The 24,742-nt window shown below is 38.7% G+C and overlaps 2 protein-coding genes across 6 annotated transcripts in view; one reads left to right on the top strand and one right to left on the bottom strand.

Annotated features, from left to right (window-relative positions):
* Positions 1-10,996, bottom strand: part of RTN1 (reticulon 1) — a 116,885-nt gene extending 105,889 nt beyond the window's left edge. The window contains exons 1-2 of the mRNA XM_046941360.1: positions 10,878-10,996; positions 10,682-10,757 (exon numbers count right to left, since the gene is read on the bottom strand). The gene's annotated coding sequence lies outside the window, so the exon portion shown is untranslated. The remainder of the gene's footprint in view (positions 1-10,681; positions 10,758-10,877) is intronic.
* A 76-nt stretch (positions 10,997-11,072) lies between these two features.
* The window catches only part of LRRC9 (leucine rich repeat containing 9), a 51,811-nt gene continuing 38,141 nt past the window's right edge, over positions 11,073-24,742 (top strand). For 4 of the 5 annotated variants that reach the window (XM_040701631.2, XM_040701633.2, XM_040701630.2 and 1 more), the window contains exons 1-12: positions 11,073-11,422; positions 11,634-11,717; positions 12,755-12,973; positions 13,552-13,692; positions 15,015-15,078; positions 15,684-15,754; positions 16,459-16,641; positions 17,556-17,711; positions 19,303-19,499; positions 20,254-20,385; positions 21,757-21,933; positions 23,915-24,032. In XM_040701631.2, coding sequence (XP_040557565.1) covers positions 11,387-11,422; positions 11,634-11,717; positions 12,755-12,973; positions 13,552-13,692; positions 15,015-15,078; positions 15,684-15,754; positions 16,459-16,641; positions 17,556-17,711; positions 19,303-19,499; positions 20,254-20,385; positions 21,757-21,933; positions 23,915-24,032 — 1,578 coding nt within the window. In that variant the 5' untranslated portion in view covers positions 11,073-11,386. The remainder of the gene's footprint in view (positions 11,423-11,633; positions 11,718-12,754; positions 12,974-13,551; positions 13,693-15,014; positions 15,079-15,683; positions 15,755-16,458; positions 16,642-17,555; positions 17,712-19,302; positions 19,500-20,253; positions 20,386-21,756; positions 21,934-23,914; positions 24,033-24,742) is intronic. The other variant, XM_040701632.2, reaches the window with a different exon arrangement.

Below are 24,742 nucleotides of genomic sequence, written 5' to 3'. Positions count from 1 at the left end.
AACAAGGTTCCCACAGCACTTAACAGAAAACCTCCACTATTCTTGTCATCTGCACAATAGGTGTCTCCACGTGCCTGAGAAGGAGGAAAGGATCATGGAGCATTTCTAACACCAAACTTCCCCCAGAGTGAAACACAAGCTTAGATGACAGCTTAGTATCTAAAAGTCACCTTCATAGGAAAAAAAAGTAATGTGATTAAAGATAAAAGTAAAATTAGAAGAAATGTTATAGTTTGCACTGAACAATGCTTATACCTAAGGTCTGATCTTTTAAATACTGACTGCCATGGTTAGTGCCCTAATTATAGGGATTTTGCTGAAGCCAACTGGTTTCATAATCTGAGGTTTTCATGACATTTTGAACCATCTGGCTGGAAACATCCACCCTGAAGCTCCTCTTGCAATGTATACTTCCTTGCAGGCTAATCTCAAGAATGCAGATCCTACTAACACCTGCAACATGGAAACCTGACATTACTTGCCTCCACAGTGAGGTGAGTAGGCAGGAGTTGCCATCACTTGCAGTCACTTGCTTCTTCCTTTCCAGCACCTGATGAAGAGAATTCATCTTCCTGGGCATCATTTCTTCCTCACTGGGCTCCAGGGTTTGAACATTCAGAGCCTTGTTACATGACTTCTGATGAAGACAGTCTTGCTCCTTATACTTGCCACCACAAGGCACATCATCAAAGTACCTTGACTACTGATTCAGCTTTAACTTAAACAACCCAAATAATTAATCATCCATTAGTACTTTTGAGCAGATATCATGTAACCACTTCACACTCAGAATATTTCTCAAGAAAGTACTTTTTCTCCTTCTGCCCTTCAAATGTTTATGTTCACAAACTTATTTTCATCTTATAATATAAAATTGCTTGAAATACAAAAATATAACCAACTCTTTGGCTTGCCAGGCACAGTTCTTTTCTATTTCAGGCAACAATAACATATGAACTGTACAATGTCATTTTAAAACACAGTGCTCTGTCCCTCTTATTTCTACTGGAAAACTGTTGCAAAACTTCACTCCCCTTTGGGCTAGACAAATTATTCTAATTTCAAGCCTACATTTATTTATGGACAGTTTACATCCATTTGCTCTTGTGCCAATAGTGTACTTCAGCTTAAACAACTTCTCTCCCTCCCTGGTGTTTTCTTTGCTGAGGTATTCATAGCTTCACATAAGTCACTCCCTATTTTCATCTTGATGCAGGTTTTAAGTTTACCCAGTTTGTTTCATTCTTATTATTTAGTTTTCTGAAACTAGCTGCAATATTCCAGTCAAGCTTTTACTATGGTTTCATGAATTAATACTGCTGCATACAGATCAAATTGACCATCCTGGGTTCCATTTCAGTGCCATTTCATTTTCATGTTGCTCTTCAGTTATCCTCTGGTTTTCTATATACCCGATAACATTTCTACCTCCAACAGAGAGCAGGAATTTGGGGAGGAGGGGGGAGGTTCTCAGCTGTATCAGCTTACAAAAAGGGAGCTCATTTTTTTTAAAACAAATTTCCAGATTCCATTTCCCAGTTGCTCATTTTTTCCCCAACTGGTGTTTGAATCCCGTCCCAGTGCTGCATCATTTACACATTGTATAGAGGTGCCTTTAAGTGTACTTTTGGATAATGGAAATTCATCCATGAAGAACAGCTCTAGCAGAGTTTATTTTTCAAATTACCTCAGTTCACTAATTATTGCCACTGTGCCCTACCATTACCTTTCCAGGAGTACATCACCAGTATGCAAGACTTCAGACTGGTTTATTACATCCCAGATCACTGCCCACATTTGCCCAGCACTGTGTGCAAAATATTTTCAAGAACGTGTCAGGGAAACCAAACTCTACGTCTCACATACCCAGGAGCTAATAAAAATCTCCCCATTTCACAAGTATTGAGCCACAAGAAGTGTGTAAACTGTCCAACACTCCCAGGAGGCAGAAAGCATTGTGAAGGCTCTGGTCAGCCAGGAGCCATCCACGTGGTCTCCCCCAGTATGATTGTTGGTTAATGAAACAAAAACAAACAAACAAACAAACAAAAACGATAAAGGGAAAGCAAAGGGGAAGGAAAAATGAAGTAAAAATTATAAAAAGCCATAATGGGTCAAAAGTCAAAGGATTGTTCAGGATCCTGTCTGAGTGCATCTAGCTGCAGATTATTAAGGTGCATGCAGAAAAAACAGGAGTAAAAATCACCTCTTTTCCTAGAGATTGGAAATGCCCTGCCTTCCTTCCTCAATATATCCGTGCATACTACCTGTAATCTGTTCTGAAAGATCTCCCCAGTCCAATATTGAAACTGCATCTTTCTGTTTAACAGCCTTTCCTGGAGGTATATCTTTAAATTTGCCTAATCACATTTTTAATCCATTTATGCTTTCAGCATTCAAGATATCCTGTAGCAACAAGAGCCACAATTTAATTATAGGCTGCTTGGAGAAATTCTTCCTTTTGTTTGTTCTGTATCTGCCTGATGATTTCATGATACACTTTAGAGCCTGCATAACAAGAAATAACGGCTATTTCTAGTTGCCCAGAAAGGTCGTGGATGCCCCATCCCTGGAGGCACTCAGGGCCAGGCTGGATGTGGCTCTGGGCAGTCTGGTCTGGTGGTTGGTGACCCTACACACTGCGGAGGGGTTGAAACCAGATGATCATTATGGTCCTTTTCAACCCAGGCCATTCTATGATCCTATATACATCTTCATGCCACTTGTGATCTTATATATCTCTGTGATTTAGTCATCTGTTTTCCAAGGTGAGCACTTCATTTTCTACTTCTAGGAAAAGACCAAAGTGCTTGTATGATGTGGGGTGTGGGAACACAATCTGCTGTTGCAGTATGATATCTCGTCTAGAAACATTAGAAACCACAATGTGGTTTGTCTTTCATTGTTCCCAAACATGAAACTGATATTTTCATTGAATTATCCATAATGACTCCAAGATATTTTTTCCTGAGATGTGATAGCTAATTTACTGCAATAGTCATGGCTATTTCTCCTCAGCAGGTTGCTGTTATCATTGGAGATCAGTTCCTCAAACATTGTCAGATCTCTCATGCAATTCATTGCAATCAGCTTTTATTTTTACTAACCTAATTCTGCACCATTTGCAAACTTTGTAACACCACTCTTCACCCTCTTTTGAGTATGTCAAGTGGCACATATCCAGCATAGATGGGAGGGGAATACTGGAACATCACTCCTTTTGTGGTGGAACAGCAGGCAGCAAAGGCAACGGGCTCCAAAAGTACACAATCATCCTTGGAATCCAACTGCAACCCCAGACTAAGAACTATGTATAAACCCAAACACAAAAGCTGTTGCTTTCTGCCTGGCTTCCACCCAGCTTGGAGCTGTGATCTCTTCTTTGGCAAGTGAAGGTCTAGAGACATTAGAAAGGGCAGAAAGAAGAAATGGATTTTGCCAAGATTACAGTTAGCGCCCATCTTCACTGCAGACAGAGAGCAGGTTTTGGATTCTGTCTTTCCATTACATTTTTTAATTCTATTAAAAAAGCAATTGAATCTGCCTGGCAATAGCATCGGTTTAAGCCAATGCTAGCTCAATATGCAGAGTTTCATGATCACCCCCAAGTTTAACATCTTTCTCATTCTCTTCATCCTGCCCCTGTAGTATTTCCCTAGAAATGCAAGCTAGCTTTGCTTTAGAGGAGAAAAGCTGCTGCCCAAGCCTGTCTTTATTTACCTCTGTGGCAGCACAATCCTAGATTTGTCACACTGCAAGAAGCTGCTGAGTGCCCTCAAAAAGGCCATTTGCATTCTTTGTGGCTGACCAGTACCAAAGATAAGCAAAAGAAACAAGTTCATTAACCTCTGTCTTCTCCTTTTATGTTCTAGAGGCTAAAAGCTTATTTTTCAGTCATGCTCAGCCAGTCCTGAAGGCTTAATCCACAACATGCTACCACTACCATGGTACAGTACCATACACTTCCTCTCAGGTTTTATTTATTGATGTTACGAGTCAACAAACATTTTAACATGCTATTAGAAATAACCATATATTTACACAAAGTCAGAATTGATACATGGCTTTCCTAACAGTTTTCAAACATCTTAGTTGATCACAAATCATAGCATGAAAACCAGGAAGAAATTACTTGCCAGCACAGCCTTTACATTTTAGAAGTACCCAGTCATGGTGCTAAATCCAGTGAGCAGGGCTGGGGACAGCAGGGCACTCCATCTCAGTTCCTTCCACTGCAACATTTACTGCATGCATTACCTGTATACTTTTTCCCCAAACTTACAGATATGCAATTTGAATGACTACCAACATAAGTTTTTCAGGAAATCTTCTTATAATCATAACTTATTTTCTTATAATCAGACTTACTGCATGTGACTAGGGTTTTTTTTTTATGTTTTTCTTCCAGATTTTTTCTTTCTGTTTTCCAATAAACATTTTGTTTTCTTCCTTCAAAGTATAAACTGTAGGCAAAGTAATTAAATCTTTGCTTTTCTCATGCTTTTCTCCTCTTGCTGGGGATCTTCCCAGATCCCTACTGGTCTGTTCTCCCTCCATTTATTTTCATACAACTGTTGCTGTTCTTCATCACTCTGGTACTCCACTGTGCTCTATTACCCTCTCAGTCTTTATATACTCTATTGACACGTGCAACTCCTCGGAGCTGCAGTGAAAGTACAATCACAGCAGAGTAGCAAAGACCCAGGCTTCAGCAAGTGGAGGAGTTGTTCAAATACAACAGCTGTAGGCAATGGAAACAAAAGAAATAATCAGCTTACCTTCAAAAGGCCTCAGGTAGACAGAGATCTCTAACGAGGTACCCTTACTTCCACTGCCAACCCTTAAATGAAGTCTGGGAGGCGGTGGATCCTGGCTCTACCCCTTCTGGTCACTCAGGTTCATTGCATACACCTGAGTTCCCCTGGGTTGGCCCTGCTTTCCCACCAAGCGTTCCATTGCTGGATCAAGCTGTGACTTAGCATTTCCCCTACATATATGCATATAAACTTTTATGAAGAGAAATTGTGGAATTTCCTGACTTACTCAGGAGAGCTTTAGAAATTTCCAGGTTCTTGATCTCCTACAGCAAAATCTAAAAGGTTATGTAATATCAAAATACTGCTGAGCTACTACTAAATACTAATATTTTCTCTTGCATTCACTAACCTTCTCTGCTGATAGGGATCAGTGTTTGCTATTAGTCTTTGGGTTTAGAATTTCCATTGCCAGAGGTTTTTAGAAAGCAGTTGCAAAAACACTACAGAGAAAAGATTTGGAAAGAGTCAATTCTGCCTTGCAGCAAAGGGCTGAGTTAAGTGACTGCTTAAGGTGCTTGGCTAGTCTTGTTCCTGTGATCCAGGAAAAACAGTCTGATGATAAAATAGAAGGAAAAACGTATATTTTTTAGGATTTCCTTAAGCTGATGGTGTAGGAAGTCCATTACATGCTCAGATACATGTTTTTGTATATCAGTATTGCAGTATCCTTGTACTATGAATTATGCTAACAGATCTCTTCATCATTAGATGCAAGGATCTCAGACTTGCTCATATCACACCTAAGATGCTTCTCTCATCATCTCTCTCAGACAGATCAACTAAGGTACTGTTTCATCCTGGAAAGTTGACTATTCTCAGTCTAGCAGGTTTTCAGTTTCCCTTGTGCCTCAGAGACAAAAGAGGTGCACCAGCCATTGTGGGAAAATGCAGAAGAAAAGTAGGTGAAAATTCCTCACTGTTCACTGTTTGCTCCTTTTTAGCAAAATTATTTTGCCTGAGATATTAAACAAAATGTTCCAGTGCTACTTCTGTGGTTCTTTGGGAGTTCACATTTCCTACAGACTGGTGACTGACACTGCAGTGGGACTGTAGAATATGTCCCAGAATTCTCCTGGATGTTTCTGTTTGCTTCTACCCAGCACTTTGTAACCAGTGGTTCTGATCCCAGTGTAACCAGGTAATTCATCAGGACGCAGCTATGGCCAGAGTGAAATGCTTCCTCCACACCTACTCTGGTGGTCAGGTTTTCAAAGGTTTAATTCCCTGCAACAGCAGCAGACAAGAATATGACTGTAAAACAGTTCTGGCCACGTTAACAGGTGTTGTTCTTTAGGGTTCAGTGGAGCTACAGGAGTACATACGAACTGCAGATTAGAGCCAAAATTACTTGTTTTGCTATTTCATGAGCCTGTAATTACACTGCATCTCATGGAATATTTACCTTTGTTTCAACAGAGCTTGTTCAGGCCCTAGATGCATAGAGGGATATGCAAGAAGAAAACAATGAAGACAAAAGAAAAAAAAGGTGACGTTTTCCAAAGTTCTGACGCAAACAGAGATTGCCCCATTACAAAAATTGGGAAATATTCAGCACTGAGATTAGAAGCTCATTTATATTTCTCTATCTGCAGATCCTCTTTAGAAAGGATGAAGAATCCAATTCAGTACTGACACGACACCACCTCCACCAATGCTGACAATATACGGACAATATATGGATGTTACAACAGTTCATTCAGCTTTAAATTTCTGCGACTGTATCTTCTTGTGCCTTTTCTCAACATATTCAAAAGCCTTTGCTATCATCCATATTATTCCATATATACATATGTATATACTGTCATTTACTTCAGTCTTAACCTTCCTTTCATTGCTGAGGGTCTGTTAGCAGCACATCATCAAGTTTGTATATTCCTTCCCTACGTTGAAGCCACATTAAAATAACACACCGTTGCAGAAGCTGTCTTATCAGTGCAGCATACGAAAGAGAAACCCCTTCCCTGCCACATTTCCTGTGATCACCTTTTTGACAAATCCACAGATCACGTAGTTAACTTGACTTACACTTACAATGGAAGCTCAGGCTGAAACAATTTGCTATGATGAACCTATATTCCTTTCCCAAATCAGAACATAGGGTTTCTCCTCCTGTAAGTGTAGCCCACATAGCCTCAGTGTATCAGCTTGCAGTTAGCTGTATTAAAGTGCACACTGCTGGACTGTGACCATTTAATTAGGTAATTCAAAACATGATGTAGGAGTAACTTTATTATTTACTTCTCAACGAGTCTGTGCCATCTACAGATAGAACTGGCAGAGACCTATGATAACATTTGGATGACCAATAAAATGATTAGGTAGCTTCACAAAATTGATTAATAAGCATTAAAATGTTTCTTTTTCCATTCTGAAGTCTGCTTTTAAGCCAATTTAATCCATTTAATAAGTTCTGTGCACATTTTATGATGTTACTTGTATTCATGTATTTCGTACTAGATTTCTTTGCCTTTTTATTTTTCCTTGCCATGTCTATGCAGTGACATTCCATAGTGAGAACCTAGGATTTGTTGAACCCCAGTACACAGCTAAGCACCACAAAGCTGCTCACTCAGTTCTCCCTCCAGCAGGATGGGGCGAAGAGAATCAGAACGCAAAAAGTTAGAAAACTTGTGGGTTAAGATAAAGGTCGTTCAGTAAGAAAGGGGTAAAACAGTGCAAAACACAACTAGTCATCACAAGCCAACCAATGCCCAGCCCATTCTCAGGTAGAGACAGTCCACCCAGATAACTGTCCCAGTTTTATTGTTCAGAGTGACGGAACCAGCTTGGCTTCACCAAGGGCAAGTCCTGCCTGACCAACCTCGTGGCCTCCTATGATGCTGTAACTGCAGCAGTGGACAAAGAGCCACTAATGTAATCCACCTGAACTCCAGTAAGGCCATTGGCAGGGTCCCACGTAACACTCTTCTCTCTAAATTGGAAATGTGTGGATTTGATGGGTGAACCATCCAATGGATGTAGAATTGGTTGCAAAATCATACTCAGTAGCTTAAGGTCCAGGTGGAGATCAGTGACAAGCAGTGCCCCTCAGGGGTCTGTACTGGGATCAGTGCTGTAAGCTCTGGGGCAGTGACCCCAACAAAAAGTCAGCGTGTATCTACTACTGCACAGTGCTATTTTTTGTTTGCATAAAGCAGGTGTGCCAGGATCATGAGTCACCAGGCATCAGCTATTTTATAGATCAGCACTGAGCTCATTTCTTCTGTTAGCATAACATCCGATTCAGAGCTGGCTGTAGAAGTTACTGCAATAATAAAACATTCTGTAAATAATGTCTTACCTATAGTTTGCTCTTAATGAAGTTTTATTGAGCTTTTATTTATCCACTTCCCTGCAGGAGAGTTTCAACAGCTACCCCCAAGTCTAAGACACCAAGGATCCATTCTGCATCAGGTGCTGTGTGACACGGGGGTGCAGCTAGAGCTGCTGGGAAATGACCTCGTCCACCCAGAGTTCAGCCAGTAAGGAGTTATTCTACATAAAACACTAAACCATATTATGCACCTAAGCCACAATTCTGGATTATCTGTAACAATTGTCTGTGCCATACTTGAGACAACATGCTCTTATCCCATTTGATCCTGCAGGTCAGACTGTAACTAGCCTGGGATGCACACTCCCCAGGTAACACCTATTTTTGACAGTGCCAAAAGCAAGTGCACTTCTCCCCTTGTCACATCTGTGCTCACGGTTCACAGCACTGATGCAAACACAGTGACTGCATCACAAGTGTTGTGTCAAATCCTAGAAGCCTTTCTCGGGCTTGTTTCAGCAACGTTTTTCTAGCCCCAGCAGCAGTAACAGCTCTGCATTATGAGGTGGAGACATCAGTGTCACTAGCTTCATGTTTCAAAGTAATGTCAGCGCATAGCCTACTAGCCTACCTGCCTCCTATTACAGCTGAAAGGGTGACACTTCCCAATGGCTTGACAAGGATTCTATTATTTTTAACACTTCAAAATACACAGCCAAGTCTTATACCTATATATTTAGACTGCTAAAATAATAAATTAATTAATTGAAAAAAAACTCAAACTGACTCGTTTATCTTACCTGATACTCAAAGCTAATAAGTGTGTGTACAATTCTTCAGAAAGAAGGTACAGATTATATTTTAGAAATAGGCTGTGTATTTTAAATACTTACATGTGGTTTATCATCACTGCCTCTTGGCACTTAATATAATATTTGATCTAAATATGCTTTGGTTTGCAGAGTCCTGGAAGCACTTTGAGTAACAAAGGGCACATGGAAGTCAGAAATATGCCAGTGATACAAAGCAGAAGCAACCAAAAAGCTGTACATAGATTGCAAACAGTATTTTTTAAGGACAGAAACCCTTCCACAAACAAACGTAATAATCACTTCCAGCAACTTCAGTGAATTCAAGTCACCACCACCCTACAAAGACATCAGAAGAAGGCATAGGCAGAAACACATGCCCATAATATACAGTGATCCGTAAGAACCCAATGAACATCAGTTTCAGAAGTTTCTGTGGCAGTCAGCAAAACTACAGGGACAATTCCCAAAGCAAATCTACAGCAGCAAGGCCCCATCAGCAATTAAACACTTGCTTTGATTATGCTATGAAATTATATTGATGGGCTTTAGCAGAATTAGAACAGAATGTGCCACAGCAGAAGGTGAAGGATAACACACTTGAAATGATTAATTCAGACTGATAGGTTTGAAAACCCCTTAGATTACAAGAGAAATCTAACAACTGCTGCCAGACGTTTTTAAAGGACTGTATATGCAAATATGCGTTTTAACTTCTTTATGCAACAAATGCAGCAACGTTATGTAGTTCTCAATGAGCTGAGTTCATGGTTAATGATGGAATACTGCCCTGCATGTTGGCTGCAGATGAAGAGATTAGGGATATCACACACAGGCTGCAGGCTCCCAGAGCAGGTCACCCTGAGATGACTCAGTCACATAGAAAGGACAGAAGGTGTTTTACAAAAATGTTGATTCTCTGTAATTATTCCCTTCTGGTAAGAGAGGAGCATTTTCCAGTAAAGCAGAAATCCCCGCACCCAAATTAGATCATTTGGCTTTCCTCAGTGCCAATAATGAGTCATTCACTTACACTCTCCAAAACGAAAGATGTTGCAATTTGCTACCAATAATACCAGTGAATATCTGGATTTGGATGCAGCGCCCAGCTTTACTGCTTCGTCACACAATCACTATCTAAAAAAATACCAGAGAGATCACAAAATGGTAACAACTGGCCTAAGCTGATTTCCTGCTAGGGCTGCCTCTGGATCCTTTGCCAATAGGGAAGAAAAGGAGTCATTTGCTAAACAAGGTGCTCTCTGCAGGATCCAGTGTGAAGGGAACAGGACACACTCCCTTGAGCAAAATGACACCGCAGTTTCTCTGGAGGAAGCTGGGAGTAGATGACAGCGTTGTATGTTTCTTTGAAACAGAAAAGTGTGTAGACTTTTCACAGCATTACCAGCTGCTTTTTGATTTAAAGCCGTTCTATTCTGCACTCGTTAGAGCACGTTCATTTGGGAGAGCATACTTAGACTCACACATTTGTCTCTTTATAGACTTCTGCTCGAAGAAGCCCACTAAATTTGTGTCTTTGGTTAAGTGAATTGTAGCCCCTGCAGGCAGGGAAGTCCAAAACCTTACAGAAACATCCTTATAATGCAGCAGTAGAGGGGAACTGCCGCTTGCGTGGCATTGGAGCGACACCTGGCGGCAAGAAGGAGCAGTGCAAGTACGGAACTCAACGCTTTGCGCCATTTTCTTCCCCTCCACGAAAAACGGTGAGAAACATGAATGCAGGCGCTGCCGCAAACCCTTGCAATCTGCAGTAAACTCACCCCCTTGCTCGGTTTCACGACGGATCCCACTTTCTGCTGAGAACTCCTACCACTGGAAAGCGCTCAGCCAGCCTCGCTTCATGCAAAAAGGAAAAAAAATAAGTGATTTAAACATGTCGTTCTTATACTGATAGAGTGAATGGCTCAATGAGCACAGTTCTTTCGGTCAGAGGGGCGCATTCTGCCTCACACCCACGTTTCTAATTGATTTTTGCAAGTCATTTCCAGCGGGTCTGTTCAACTGGAGTCACTGTTGATACCGGCGCTGAGCATCGCACCCTGAGGTAACCAACATGGCCGACGCCCCTGCGGAGCGAAGCCCGCCCTCCTCTCGCGCCCACGCCTCCGATTGGCTGCCGGCCTGCTGATGGGCGTGGCGACGCGGTCTCCTAGGCGACGCGCTGACGGCGGGAAGCTCTCTGCTCTCTGGGGAGGCAGCGCTCCAGAAGCGATGCTGGCAAACCTGCGCCCTCAGTAGGCGGAGTGGAACAAAACCCGTTGCTTCCTAAGGCTGATCTGGGTCTGGTGTAAATTTCTCTACTGTTTCATCCAGGTTCTTGTCCTGAAGCACTCACCAGAGTGCTCAGAGTGCTCTCGCCTTTATGATTTGTGCAAATGCAGCTTACTGAGCCCAGTGCAGAAGGAAGGGGTGTAATTCCTCATCCTTCCTGATGGAGGTCGGAATACCCTCTGCTATGGTGATCCATGCAACTACAGAATCTAAAAATGTTCACTAAACAGGTGATAAATCGAGATATTCCAGGCAGTTCCAGCTTCCTTCTGTTGCAATCTCCATTGGGAGTGCATTAGAAATACAGATTCTGGAATGCAGTGTTCTAGGAATTTAGATTAATTTATTATTACTGTTATTTTACAAACTTCTTGGCAATCCCGTGCCTCTGTAAATTACAAGGGTAGCTACACAGCTGATAATATGGCTTTTTTTCCTAAGGAACAGCCATCAGTGCAGAAAACGCAAGAAGTGATGCGAAGTGATAACCAAACCCAGAGCGCTGAGGGGATAATTAAAGAGCTGGTGAGATATTTCTTCCTTTATGTTGTTTTGTTGTGTTGTTTTTATTTTATTTTTCATTTTTGTAATCTTTCTCTCTATTTCTGTAATTATCAGTATTCTTACTGGAACACACAGTTACTTTTGCTTCTCTAGAGATGCCATTGTAGCATAGCCTCCATTCTGGAATGCCCCAAAGGTCGTACGAGACCGAGTCCTAATAAGAGCTTGTGGTGACAATTCCCAATGGCTTAACAAGGATTCAATTATTCCACAGTCAGTGGAAATAAGGATAAGATTCATCAGCATAGATACAGCCATTTAGTGTCATTTTATCTGCATTGTTACCTGGAACAGCAGCTGCCAGATACATTTAAGTCCTCTGAAAGAGCACTAGACATGCTGTACGGTCAGCTGAATCACATCACATATTGTAAAGGATACCTACAGAATAATCAATTTAGTGTAAACACTTCCTGTGGTCATCTGAATGGCTTTTCAGGGTGCTTTGGTTATGTTGGTTAAATCTCTTGACCAACGTGAGAGTAAGAGTTTCACATGTAGATACCTACACATGCCTTAATCTCAAACAGGAATCTCATCTGTAATGAAACTGCATGTAAACTTCTTACTTCTTGGCCAACAGCTTGTATTATTACATTTACAACCACTGCAGAAGTGGAAAGCTACAAACCTGATAAAGATACCACCCCTATACCTTTATGTGAGTGTATGCGTATATATGCTAGCTTACAGATAAATGTATGGATTTCTGGATTTTAATCTTCATTAAAATTAGCATACTTGAATATTACTTTGTTTTAAAATGAAGGTGCATTTTGAGAACTCAAACAATACTTTGAAAGTGACTTGTGAACAGAAGAAAGCTAGTTAACTGTTTCATACTGAATGTGGTCCAAATTGCAAACACATTTGATGCATGGGAAGCTTTAAGAGAGCTGATGCTAAGCAGTACTGTAATGTCAGTGAGACATTGTACTTTATAACTTATTTTTTACACTCTGAATATAAAGGGAATAACGGTTGCATTTCATTTCCAGTGTGTATGTAATGGATTGTCTTATGAGAACATTGATCAAGAGGGACTGAAAACAACAGCACTGGAGATGTTTTTCTCAGGTTACCCTAGGATTGTAGGCATGGAATATTTCCCAAATCTAACTACTCTCACTCTTGTTGGGCAACGTATTGAAAACATTACAGGCCTGAAGCACTGCTTGTTGCTCAGAGAGCTGTGGATTGCTGAGTGTTGTTTAGTGGTAAGTTAAATATCCATTTTCTTTCTAGCCAACTTTAACCAATTTCCAGTCCTTTACAATAACTGTGAGTTTGTTTCACAAGCACTTCTGTATGTTCAAGGCAGAGCAAACAGAACTTCTTTTTAAAAGAGTTTGGATCTGGCACTTTTAATTTAAGCATGCAAAAATCACGTTTTAGGTGCAGATCAAATTACCTCTTTTGAAACATTTGTTAATTATCTCTTAAACATTTCTATTTAATTATTTTTAATAACCTACAGTTGGATTTTTTCATTACAAACTATATATTTTTTAACCATATATTGAAACCTTTTCCAGATAACTGATTAGAACATAAACATTTCCATGAAAATAATGCTGTATTTAAAGTCACATAATTATCATGAGCCATTGTATTTGCTACTACTCTTTCCTTGTTATGTTAATGGAAATCTTTCTAAATTAGCATAATTCTTCTCAAAGCCTATCAAATTGTTGGTAATCAAATTGTTCAGAACAAACTGGCAATGCTCTGTGGGGGACTGACAGAAACAGTGACATTTTATTTGGTGCTGCAAATACATCTTCTTCTATTTTAGAGGATAAATGGTCTACAAAAATGTGTAAATTTAGAAAAGCTTTACCTTTACTGCAATGAAATTTCCAAGATTGAAAATCTGGAAGCCCTAACAAAGCTGAATGTACTTTGGTTGAATAATAACCAGATCAAAAATATAGAGGTGAGTCTGCTCTTTTTGTTATAGTTTCTTCTGATTTGTCCAATGCATGGCATATTAATAGTACGAAATCTAAATAAGTTATTAAGTAAGGCTAACTTTCAGAATAATAAGGGCAACATTAATCTTCATTATATAAGAATTAAGGCTGAAACACAATTTGGAATTGAGTGACTGTCATGATTTTCTGCATATGCAAAGTTAACTTACTGAGCCACTTTCCAACCTCTGTGACTATTGATGAGGAAAGGATGTTTTATTTATTTATTTATTTATGTATTCTTACAGCTGCAGACTTCTGCCTGCATTTCAGCATTATGTAAAAGATTGCCATTTAATTTTTATGTATTTTCTTGTCTTGGAAGGATGAACACCTGTTCAGAAGAATTTCTATCCTGGGTTTTTCTCAGGCAGTCACATGTCAAATTATCTCCTGGGGAAAAAAATGGTTTCTTCTATCTCACCTCAACATTAATATTCTTCATCTGACCTTTGGGTTGGAGTTCTGTCTAGAACTAGCAAGGGTTCTGGCATTGGCAGTTTGGCATGTAAAAGGAGAAGAAATGTATAAATGCTCATTTCTAGCAAAAGACAACATAGCATTTTGAATTACCTGACTCACATCAGGAAGACAGACAGCTGCAACCCAGTCTGCTTTACCTTGAGAGAGTTCATGAAAACAAGGCAGAAGGAGATACTGATACCGAGATAAAATAGTTTAAAGTAGCTAGAGTAGAAGGAGATGCTGCTAGGATCGAGTTACTGTGAATCTCCAAAGCCAGAATGAGGAAGGAATAAAAATCAAAGTTGAGCATGCTGATAGAGAAGGGAAGGAAAGCTGACAGAGAACAAGTGCAAAGGTAGAAATTATTATTTATTAATGAGTACGCTACAAATATTAGTGGCATCTCTCTGCAAAGAACTGCAGTGTCATCATGAAGACGAATGATTGACATCAGTGATTCAGTTCCTGTGGTGTCCCGAGGCCAAGACATGGGCTGCAGCCAAAAGCTAATGAGTACTCATGGCATGAGGCATGATCTGTTTGGCTTTTCATACACAGCTGTGAAACTAAGGCTGGAGGACCACATTTATTTCCATTGCAGTATCATTTACAAAGGCTTTCCAAGCTCTTTCCCTCTAGGCAAAATGCATTCTCTCTTTCCATGTCAAAAGAAAGCTATAGTTTACAACAGAGGCTAACATTGTTTAGACTCCAGTCAAATTTATTTTTACATTTGAATGATCTGCCTCTTAGCCTCCAGGCTCTTCAGCATTTGCAGTGCTATATTAGATTAAAACTGTATTGTTTAAAACATTCACAGGGCTTACATACTCTGCAGAATTTGCAAGAGGTCAACTTTGCTGGAAACTTAATAACAAAAATAGGTAAGTAATGTTAGTTTGGCATCTCTAGCCTGAAAATGTTGGTTGCTATTATATTTGGTTTAATCCTCCTCTCATTCTAATAGAAACATTCTTACCAACTTGCATGGTTTAGAGTCATATCCAATATGCAATCCTGAACATCCTAAAGTCCATGTCAAAAATCCCTACGGTTCATCTTCATTTGCACTAAGGTCCCTTCCATTGCTGCAGCCATGTTAAACAAGACAGAAAATAGGCATCAGTGTTGTTTATGTATTTTTCTTTTTCACCACTTTTAGTATAAAGGGCTTCTAGTTTAAATCAAATCTGGTTATAAATGGCGATGTAAGTCGTTTCTGCATTCCTAAACAAATATTACAGAACCTATAACTTTTTCTTCATTTATCTTTATCAATAATAAAACAATCTTCCAAGTGCTCTTTCCTCTCTTTGGGTGGAAATGGAAACTAATATAATAGGTGTGTGTAATTTCTTTCTTGTGTTAAACGAACGCACAAAAGTGCTTATTTCATTATATGATTGAACTAGTCCCAAGGATGAAAATGTAGATATTCTAATAGACAACTAAATTTTCTTGACTGTGGCTTGTATTTCTTTAATTTTAGGAAGTGGCTTGGACTTCAATACAAAAATTGATAAAATAAACCTCTCTGATAACAAATTATCTTCCTTCAAGGTATGTTCACACTTCATATTTCTTTTAGATGTGTTTTTTGGCTGTGTGTTCGTTTTTGTTTGTTTTTAAATGATGCTTGGAGAGAGCTGACTTTTCTGTGTGATATTAGAGGATCAATAACACGTGTCTGGGAATTGGGAATATTAAATCACCTGTAATGACATTTACCTGGTCACTTTGTGCTTCAGACATATGGCTCTTTGTATTATTTCTTGTGTTTAAAGTCATTCAAATCTTATCTTTACTGAAAATATTTCAAACATTTTTGTTTCAGTGACCTCACATTTTTCTTTTAAGCTTGAGCAAGGCCAAGTCAGGCTCTTGAGCAAACAATCTCTTTTTGAGAATTATTTCTTCACAGAGATGGAACTTCATTTCAAACATTTGCCTTGCTTTTCAGTGGTTGGTTATAGGTTTTTGGTTTTTTTTTTCCCAAAATTCATGCAACCCCTAGAAAAAAAGAGTTCCCACCCTGTGTGAACCTTGAAAGTTCTGTAAAATTGCATGTGGCCTTCCTCATTAATACTACTGTATCTGTGCTCCTTTTCTTCTTCTCTCCCTTTTCCAAGTGCATTCTGAGTTCTATATATGCTCTTAGTAATTAATGCCACACCTGATCTTTGTGCTGAAATGTACTGAAATACCCATTTTTTAAATAAGGTCCGGTGGTATGTTGTTATTATAGCTTTTTCCTTGTTTTTCAGGAACTCACTAATTTGTCAAGACTACCTAATTTAAAAGATTTGGCCCTAAATGATCCTCTGTATGGACCCAACCCCGTTTGCCTTCTTTCTAATTATGCCATCCATGTGCTGTATCACATACCACGGCTTCAAAGGTTGGATACAGATGATGTTTCTCAAAAGCATATCAAGATTCTGGCAGAGGTAATTCAGACTTTTTGAATGGCTTTTTTACTGGTGTTGCATTTTTCTGTCATCTCTGAGTTTCAGCCAGCTAAGAGGAGTGCTTTATGTTACTGCTCGATACTGGATTCGGTTGTTAAAATTTTGAGTTTTGGCTTGGTCTTAAAATTTCTGGACTCTTTTCTTTATGTATGATACTGTATTGAAATAAGTTATTTTGTCTCACAGAAATCTGAATGTATGAAATTTACTATGGAAAAAAAATGCTGTTTTGTAATTAAGATGCTTTCAAATGTCTTGCTATCCAAGTAGAGCATCTTCAAATCATAGAAAATAAAGTTTCATGCTGAAGAGTATATGAAAAAAATGTGACTAGATTCCACCCCCCAGTGAAGGAAATCATATCATGTATTTCAGCGTGGAATACATAGTGTGAATCTTCATCCTTTTGCTTTGGAAAATTTTACTGGCAGAAAAATGCTTGTAACACATGAGAAGAGTTCATGGCAGCAACTGGGCTCAAATGAGAAGTGTGTTTGTTGGTTTATCCAGAACACTGAGAGCATTTTCCCCATGACACTACTGAACAGAACCAAGTGAGGTACATGGGACGAAGCCATGGTTGGATCTGTAGCTACAACAAAAAAAAATTTAAGATGTTCATACAAATACTCTTATTGGTTGTTAAAAATTGAATTATAAGAACATATTCATTGCAAGACACCATCCAATGTCTGATGATCAAATACAATTCGTGATATAAATACATAAATAAATACAATAAAATGATATTTAAAAATGCAAAAGGAATGTGTGAAGCACAACATGCAAGGTTAATGCTGTGTTTTGCAGTGTTCTTCAGGAATAAGCTATGTGATAGTTCAAACTTTTTAATAACAAATTAATAACTTCCTTTCTTTTTTTAATTTTTAAAGACTACAATTATGAAAAAAATAACATACTATCACATGCATGTGAAAAGTGTTCAGAGACAGCTCCACGACAAGCTTGAGGAGCTAAAAGAAAAGAAAAGCAGGCTGCAGAGTTTGCCAGAAAATAAGATAAAGTTGTTCATCTGCAACATAAAGCAAGTAAGTTTAAATAGCCTGAAATGTCAGCAGAGATGTATTGTTTAAAACAAGTATCAATGACTGTTGAGAAGAATGATTTTATTTATGTTTTATTTTTCCTGATTGAGTCAATTAAAGGAGCATCATGATGTAAATAAATAACATCAGGCTTTCACATCCTTAAATTTGCGTAGCTCCAGTTTCGCTTTCACCATTAACGTTATATTCATTGATATTCAATAAAGTATTTCATGAAAGCACATCAGCTTTTACTAATCTTTGTAATCTGGGAGTTTGTTTCTGCCTGAAAGATGGTCCTTTTTCAGAGTAGCCAACAACAAAGTGTCTGGGACGCTTCAGTTGTTGCAAGAGATCCATTTCCAAGTTCTTCTAGGTTCGTAATAATGTAAAAGTGGTGTCTCAAACCTTAAGCGAGTGCTTTAGCCAGTGCTTTCCTAGATGGAACAGTCAGGATGGAAGTGCAACCCAGCACAGTGGATGAGGTAGGATACACACTTAATGTGGTAAACTGGATTTCAAGTTGCTGTTTTTATTCATCCAGTCCAGAAATTCACAAAGTACATTCCAGGTTCCTAGATTATTAGTTACTGCCTATTCTAGTTGATACCATGAACACTGATGAAGGCTCTGTGTTGATCTTGCTATACCTTTTGCATTTTGGAAAGGTATTTTTGTTTGCTTTTTGTTTATCCCTTACCCAAGGTCGGTTTGTTTTTTGGTTTTGTTTGTTGATGTTTTTGTTTTTCTGATTTTCAACTGATTAGTCTGTTCCCTTTCCTTTAACAGCAGCATATAAGTAACATTGTGGATCAGATTCCAGTTGCATCAGTGCATCCACGGTGATTCTTAAAAGAAAAGAACACTATAATAGATTATTTGTACAGCAACTTGTAAACATTCCTAGTAGGTTTTTAATGCACTTTGGAGGATAAATGCCTGAGGATTGTTTACTCTGCCTGTCTAATGGGAGTATTATTTAAAATAAATATATGCACAAAGTTGCTTTATGTTTTATGAAAGCCAAAATCCCTGAATGTTCTTCCAAAGGACTGAAATGCAGTTCATTGTCTTGCTGCAGATAATTTCAAGTGCATAGTGGTTTGATTAATCCTAAAGATATACTTCAGGAAATAATGAGAAGAGTTTTGATTCCACTCAGCAGTGAGTAATTACTACGCCACACAGTGGACACACATGGAGAGATAAATGGTCCCTGCCTTTAAGTGTTTAAGAAAAGCTGCCGTTCCATTCTATCTGTGCTGTCTAACTCTTTTCCATCCTGGGATTCTCCTCATAATGAACTTACACTGAGGAACCCATCCTGCCTGTGTAAAACAGTGCTCTAATTGACATGAATAGGACCAGGATACAACATAAAAATGTGTGCATCTACTCAGAGTAAAGCTGTTTCCTTCCCTAAGTAATTTCTTTTCTACTCATTTACTGAAATAATTTTCTGATTTGATGTTTTGTGATATGCATTTTAGTACACACCTAGAGTGCTTATGCATTGGGAAGACTTAAGATAATTTTCATGCCATGCTTTAACTTAATCTCTTGCCTCAGAATCATGATGTGTTATTTTTATTAGCTGGAATGTGAACTGGAAAAAATGGAAATGTTGGATAAAACAACAAGTAATGAATCCCAAAGGAGAAGGAGTCTGGCAACTGAAAATGCAGTTCATGATAATGAAGATGCAGAAAAGGCATGCCTTAAAAAGGCATTTGTACAAAAAATAAATGCCATGAAGGAAAGAATAACATTCTGGAACAGAAAACTGGATGAGTATGTTTAGTGAATTTTTTAGGAAAAGAAATGTAATGTTTTAAATATTAATATTTGGATATTGATATTAATAATAGTATTAATATAGTTGGTGGTGGTGGTTAGGAAGTTAACAACAGGACTTGAAGCCTCTCTTACATTCAATTTGGATGAGAAGACCAATAAAGACTGTTCCTATTGGCAAGAGTAGTACAGATTCTATAGAGCATCTAGCTCCAGAAGAATCATTTAGTTTTTGCATTTGGGTAAAAATAATATATCGAGATAGCACAGCTTAAAAGCTTGCTCATAAAGATAAAGAGACTGTTGACTGTGTCAAGTATGGAACAATTTATGGGGTGGAAGAGCATGTACTATGAAATATATTGCCTTTATTTACACAGATTTCAGTCCAGTGCCTCACACTGAACCTAAGCCCATCATCTTTTTATTAGTACTGCAAATTGGATTGATATCATTATGAACAGTAAAGAGTAAACTAAGACCTCTGAAAGAGGTAATTCCCATAAAATTACATCAAAACATAATTGCTGAATCTTGGTGTTATGGTCAGTACAGGACCATACTATCCACAATTGGGATGTCATCACCATTAGATTTTTTTCTTAAAAATTGGTAGTTCTAGAAACATTGATTTCTTTTTCTTTTTATTTCTATTTTTAAAAATCTAGATTAACTCCTCTCTCTTACAATACTAATTTATGCACATTCTTAGTATGTTGTTCCAGACAAAATTTTTGTTTCTTTTTTGCAGAATTGAAAAAGATTACCAAATGGAAATGGAGAAGAAGAAGAAGAGTTTTAACTTGTTAGTCCAATTCTTGTTGTTGGAACTGGAAACAGTGGGAAACATTCACTTTGAAGAAGGTTTATCAAATAATCCCTGGTAAACTTCTTAGTATTCTCTAAAATAGAATCTGTTTCTTATGATTCAAAGTTAATCATTTTTAATAAAATAAGGATCTGAATTGTTCTATAGCTTTATTGTTCCAGTTATGCTCCATTTGTGGACAGCTGATTACACAATGAATGCTTCCCTCATCTTCTCTTAGTGGTAGAATAGGCTGAAGCTTTGACTCCAGAAAGAATGATTTTTTTAAGAAGAAAAAATGGCCAAGTTACCCAATTACTTTATAACAAGTGACAATAATGTTTTTTCCAAGTTCCTAGGGATTTCTATTGTGAAGGAGTGTTAGAAGGTGCTTACATAATCTTTATATGAGTAACCTTGAAGCTCATTTGAGGAGAGATTCAAAATTAGGTTGGCAGTATTTCAAGGGCTGTTTTCTGCTTGAGTACTCCAAGCTTGTCCACCTCAGCTCTGCCTTCCTATTGTGCTTAAGGATGTTTGTTAGAGCTGCAGGTAGCCCTGTACTTACAGATTCAATCTGAGGTTGTTCATCAGTAGCATTCTACTTATTTTTAGCATTACCTTCTCAAGCCAAGGATCTTTTGATCGAAAAATATTAATAAATATTTTTGCTTAGAAATTAATAAACTGTTCTTCTAAGGAGGAAAATTAATCTCAAGTTTTTTGAACAAGTATTCTTAGCACAAAATCTTTTTGAGAAATACATTTGAAATTATGACTGCAAACAATGAAATCTTTGCCCTATCTTCTTCAGAAAGCTTCCCACTGATTGAAAAACTGGAATATACTACACTTCTAGACTGAATTACTTCTTAAGGAGTCTGGCTACCAAGGAAATTGTTAAGGAATTTCATAGTACCAGATGGAATTACAGAAGCCTGTCTTAGCAGTTGGGCACAGAGTCAAGGGCCATGTGTTTATTAAGTGACCTGACTTGTATACCACAGGGGATAGATGGTAGAACAGAACTCTGAGCTCCAGTCCCCAGATTCCCAGGTAGACAGTGGGCCACCTCTTCTTTCTCAAGTTTTAAGCTAGAGACTGTTGAAGGTTCTTGCAGACTGTGCTCACTTCATGCATGGCTTCACTTATCAGTGTAGAACTGCTAATTTGTGTAGGGAAGTAGGATTTAAATACAAGAATGCAAGTAGGGAAAAAGAACACAGTGAGTCGCATATGATCTTCGATGCTTAACTTGGAATGCAGCATTTGAATAAAATTAGGTAAATTCCTTTATCTCCATGTGAGAGAATGAAGTTGTAATGAAACAGGCTAGATGTATTGCTTGTGATTCCTTCTTTTGAATAGGGAACAGAAGGAAATAATGTGGGTTGCACTGAAGAAGAAAATATTAACACTGTTTCCTCTGTGCATTTCCACATGCAGGTTTATTTCCTGTTGTGATCTAATTCAATCACGATTTTGTAGCAGGGATTTCAGAGCGTATGATATCATTGGAGTGAAAATAAACCGCGCATTTAGAGTGCACAATCAAATACTAAGGCTGAAATTTGAAGAGAAGCTCCAAATGTTTCTGGGAAAAGAAACCTTCAGTGAAGCAGAGTAAGTACATAAGTTTTTAAGTGCTATTTAGTGTAGCACTGCCATGTGAACAAATTAAAATCTGTGATTTCAAAGAATAAAAAGACTTCACAAGGCATCAAATGATATAGGACTAGGAAGAAGTTTTCCTCAGATAAAGACCTTAAAGACCATTTAGTTTCAACCTCCCTGTCATGAGCAGGGATACCTCCCAGCAGAGCAGCTTGCCCAAACACACATCAAACTGCCTGGAGCACTTCCAGGGACAAGAACACACAGCTTCTCTGGGCAGCCTGTGCCATTGCCTCACCACCCTAACAGTGAAAAATGTTTTCCTTATGTCATATCTAAATCTACCTTCTTTTAGTTTGAAGCCCTTACCCCTTGTCATATCACTGCATGCCCCTGTAAAAAGTCTTTCTCCAGGTTTCTTGTAGAGCCCCTTTATTGGGGGGCTAGGAAGGCTGATATAAGGTCTCCACAGAGCCTTCTCTTCCCCAAGCTGAACACCTTAGCTCTCTCATTCTCTCTTCATAGAAGTGCTTCTGCTCTCTGATCATCTTCATGGACTCCTCTGGAGTCACTCCAACTGGTCCATGTTCTTCTTATGTTGCGGGAATGCTGACGGGGTCTCATGAGAGAAAAGTAGAGGTGAAGAATCTTCAAACTGCTGGTCACACAGTAGCTTGGTAGAAAATACTAGGCATGAGACATGCCTCAGATTGATGATGTTAGAATCTGTGTCTTAACTTATCTATTCCTAATGTGGCTGTGAAAGGACAGTAAATACTGTTATGAATGGCCAGGTTTCTGAAAGCTGAAAGGAGCAGTAGATGAACAATCTGTTCATATTGCAAGAGCCTGTTCCAATTGATTCCAGGCAATTTATGTAGGAATCAGCCCATACTTTTTTCTCAACACTGTTCTTAAATTGAAAACTTTGGTTTACTGCTCATTTTGGTAAAGGGAGAAATGGGGGGAAGGGGAGGGCAGTGAAGTCAGGAAACAAAGGAAAAATTATCAACAGTTATGTAGTATTTGCTGCTGTTAACACAGATTGTGTTACCTTCTTTCTTCTCGTGGTATAACTACCTTCCTGGTACAGATCTTCAGTAAATTAAAGACTTTTTTTCTTAGAACAGCATTGTGTTTTAACTCCTGCATACAGCCTCTCGCTCACTCTCCTCAAGTGGGAGGAGGGTGAGAATCAGAAAAGTGGAAGTGTGAGAACTCATGAGTTGAGATAAAGGCAGTTTTCCATGTAAAGCAAAAGATGAATGCACATACAAACTAAAAGAAGGAATTCATTTACTACTAACCCATCAGCAGGCAAATGTTCAGCTAGTTCCAGGAAAGGAGGGATCACCATGTGTAGGACTTTCTAGGGAAGACAAATGCCATCATTCCATATGTCCCCCACTTTTTGCCCCCATTTTTACTGCTAAGCATGACTACGTATGGTGTGAGGTATCCCTTCCATCAGTCTGGGTTGCCTGTTCTGGCTGTGTTTCCTAACAGCTTCTCATGCACCCCCAGCCTGCTTACTGGCAGGGGAGCTCAAGAAGCAGAAAAGTCCCTGGCTCTATGTAAGTACTTTTCAGCAACTACTAAAAACATTGGTGTGTTATCACCACTATTTTCTTCAAAAATCCAAAGCACAGCACCACATCAGCCTTTCTCTATGAAGAAAATGAACTCCATCCCAGCCAAAACCATCACAAGAGGCAAATAAATGGGTACATATTTTTTAAATATAATAAAGGAGATGGAGACTAATTGTACCAGTTACAAAGACTCAGGAAAGACAATTTTCTCTTGCAAGTGATTTTGAGATTACAGTGAATATTATAGAATTTGCATTAATTATAGTCTTCTATCTTATAAATGTTGTCTAAATGTGTATAAACTTTCTCTGGTTAGAGTAGCTATATTTGTATTTTGTCTGCTTTTGTAACTGCATAATGAAAACCTGAAGCCTTTCCCTGTGTCTTTTCTTCTTAAGAAACTACAAAGAGAAGATGGAGTATCTCTTTTATGTATTTAATCCTGAGTTGTCAGTTAAGGAAAAGCAGATGCTTCAGATACTGGAGGATGGCTTTCATGACATGGAAACGCATGCGGTATGCTATGAGATGGACAGAAGAATGCAATAAGGGTAGCAAAGGGAGTAGTCAGAAAAGTGCTGCTCTCTTCTCCCCTCTTCTTTCATCAGTTTTCTATTAATCTGTGTTTCCTGTTTCTTCCCTGCCCTTATCATATTTCTTCATTTTACTCCTGCTTCATTTTTCACATCTTTATGCTATCAGTGGCAAAGCCATGATTAGCACTTTCCCATTTTTCCTCACCACCTTCTTGTCCTTTTCTTACCCTTTCTCTTGCTGTTGCACATCATCTCTTCTCACTCACCACTTCTCATCTGTGCCCGTTAGTTTGCCAGTACTATTGCAGGACTAGCTTGAAGGTCTGCACTGTCACTGCTGCAGCACCTCTGTTAGCTACCTGTGGATCACATTGGTTCAATGATTTCTTCAGTCATTTACCTTAGAATTTTCACCTCTGTGTGTTTCGACACAATATTATTTTGTTCCTCCTACGAGGGCTATTATAAATCATATCAAGGACTTTCAGTTCTTTCAATCTCGGTTCCAGTAATGCAGCATCCTGTGTCCTGGTTTGAAAGCCTTGTCCTAAAAGTAAATCACCACCTCTTCTGTCCTCAAGCACACTAAGATTAAGATTAGCATTTTCTCTGGTATTTCCAGCTACCTAACCCTAACTATTGGTCCCTGCTGGCATGGGTCCTAGTTGTTAGCCCAATAATAAACCCTTG

The sequence above is a fragment of the Gallus gallus genome, chromosome 5 (assembly GCF_016699485.2).
Source record: "Gallus gallus isolate bGalGal1 chromosome 5, bGalGal1.mat.broiler.GRCg7b, whole genome shotgun sequence".
NCBI classification, from domain to species: Eukaryota; Metazoa; Chordata; class Aves; order Galliformes; family Phasianidae; genus Gallus; species Gallus gallus.
Note: the sequence above shows the minus strand (reverse complement) of the source record. Positions and strands in the feature narration are given on the sequence as shown.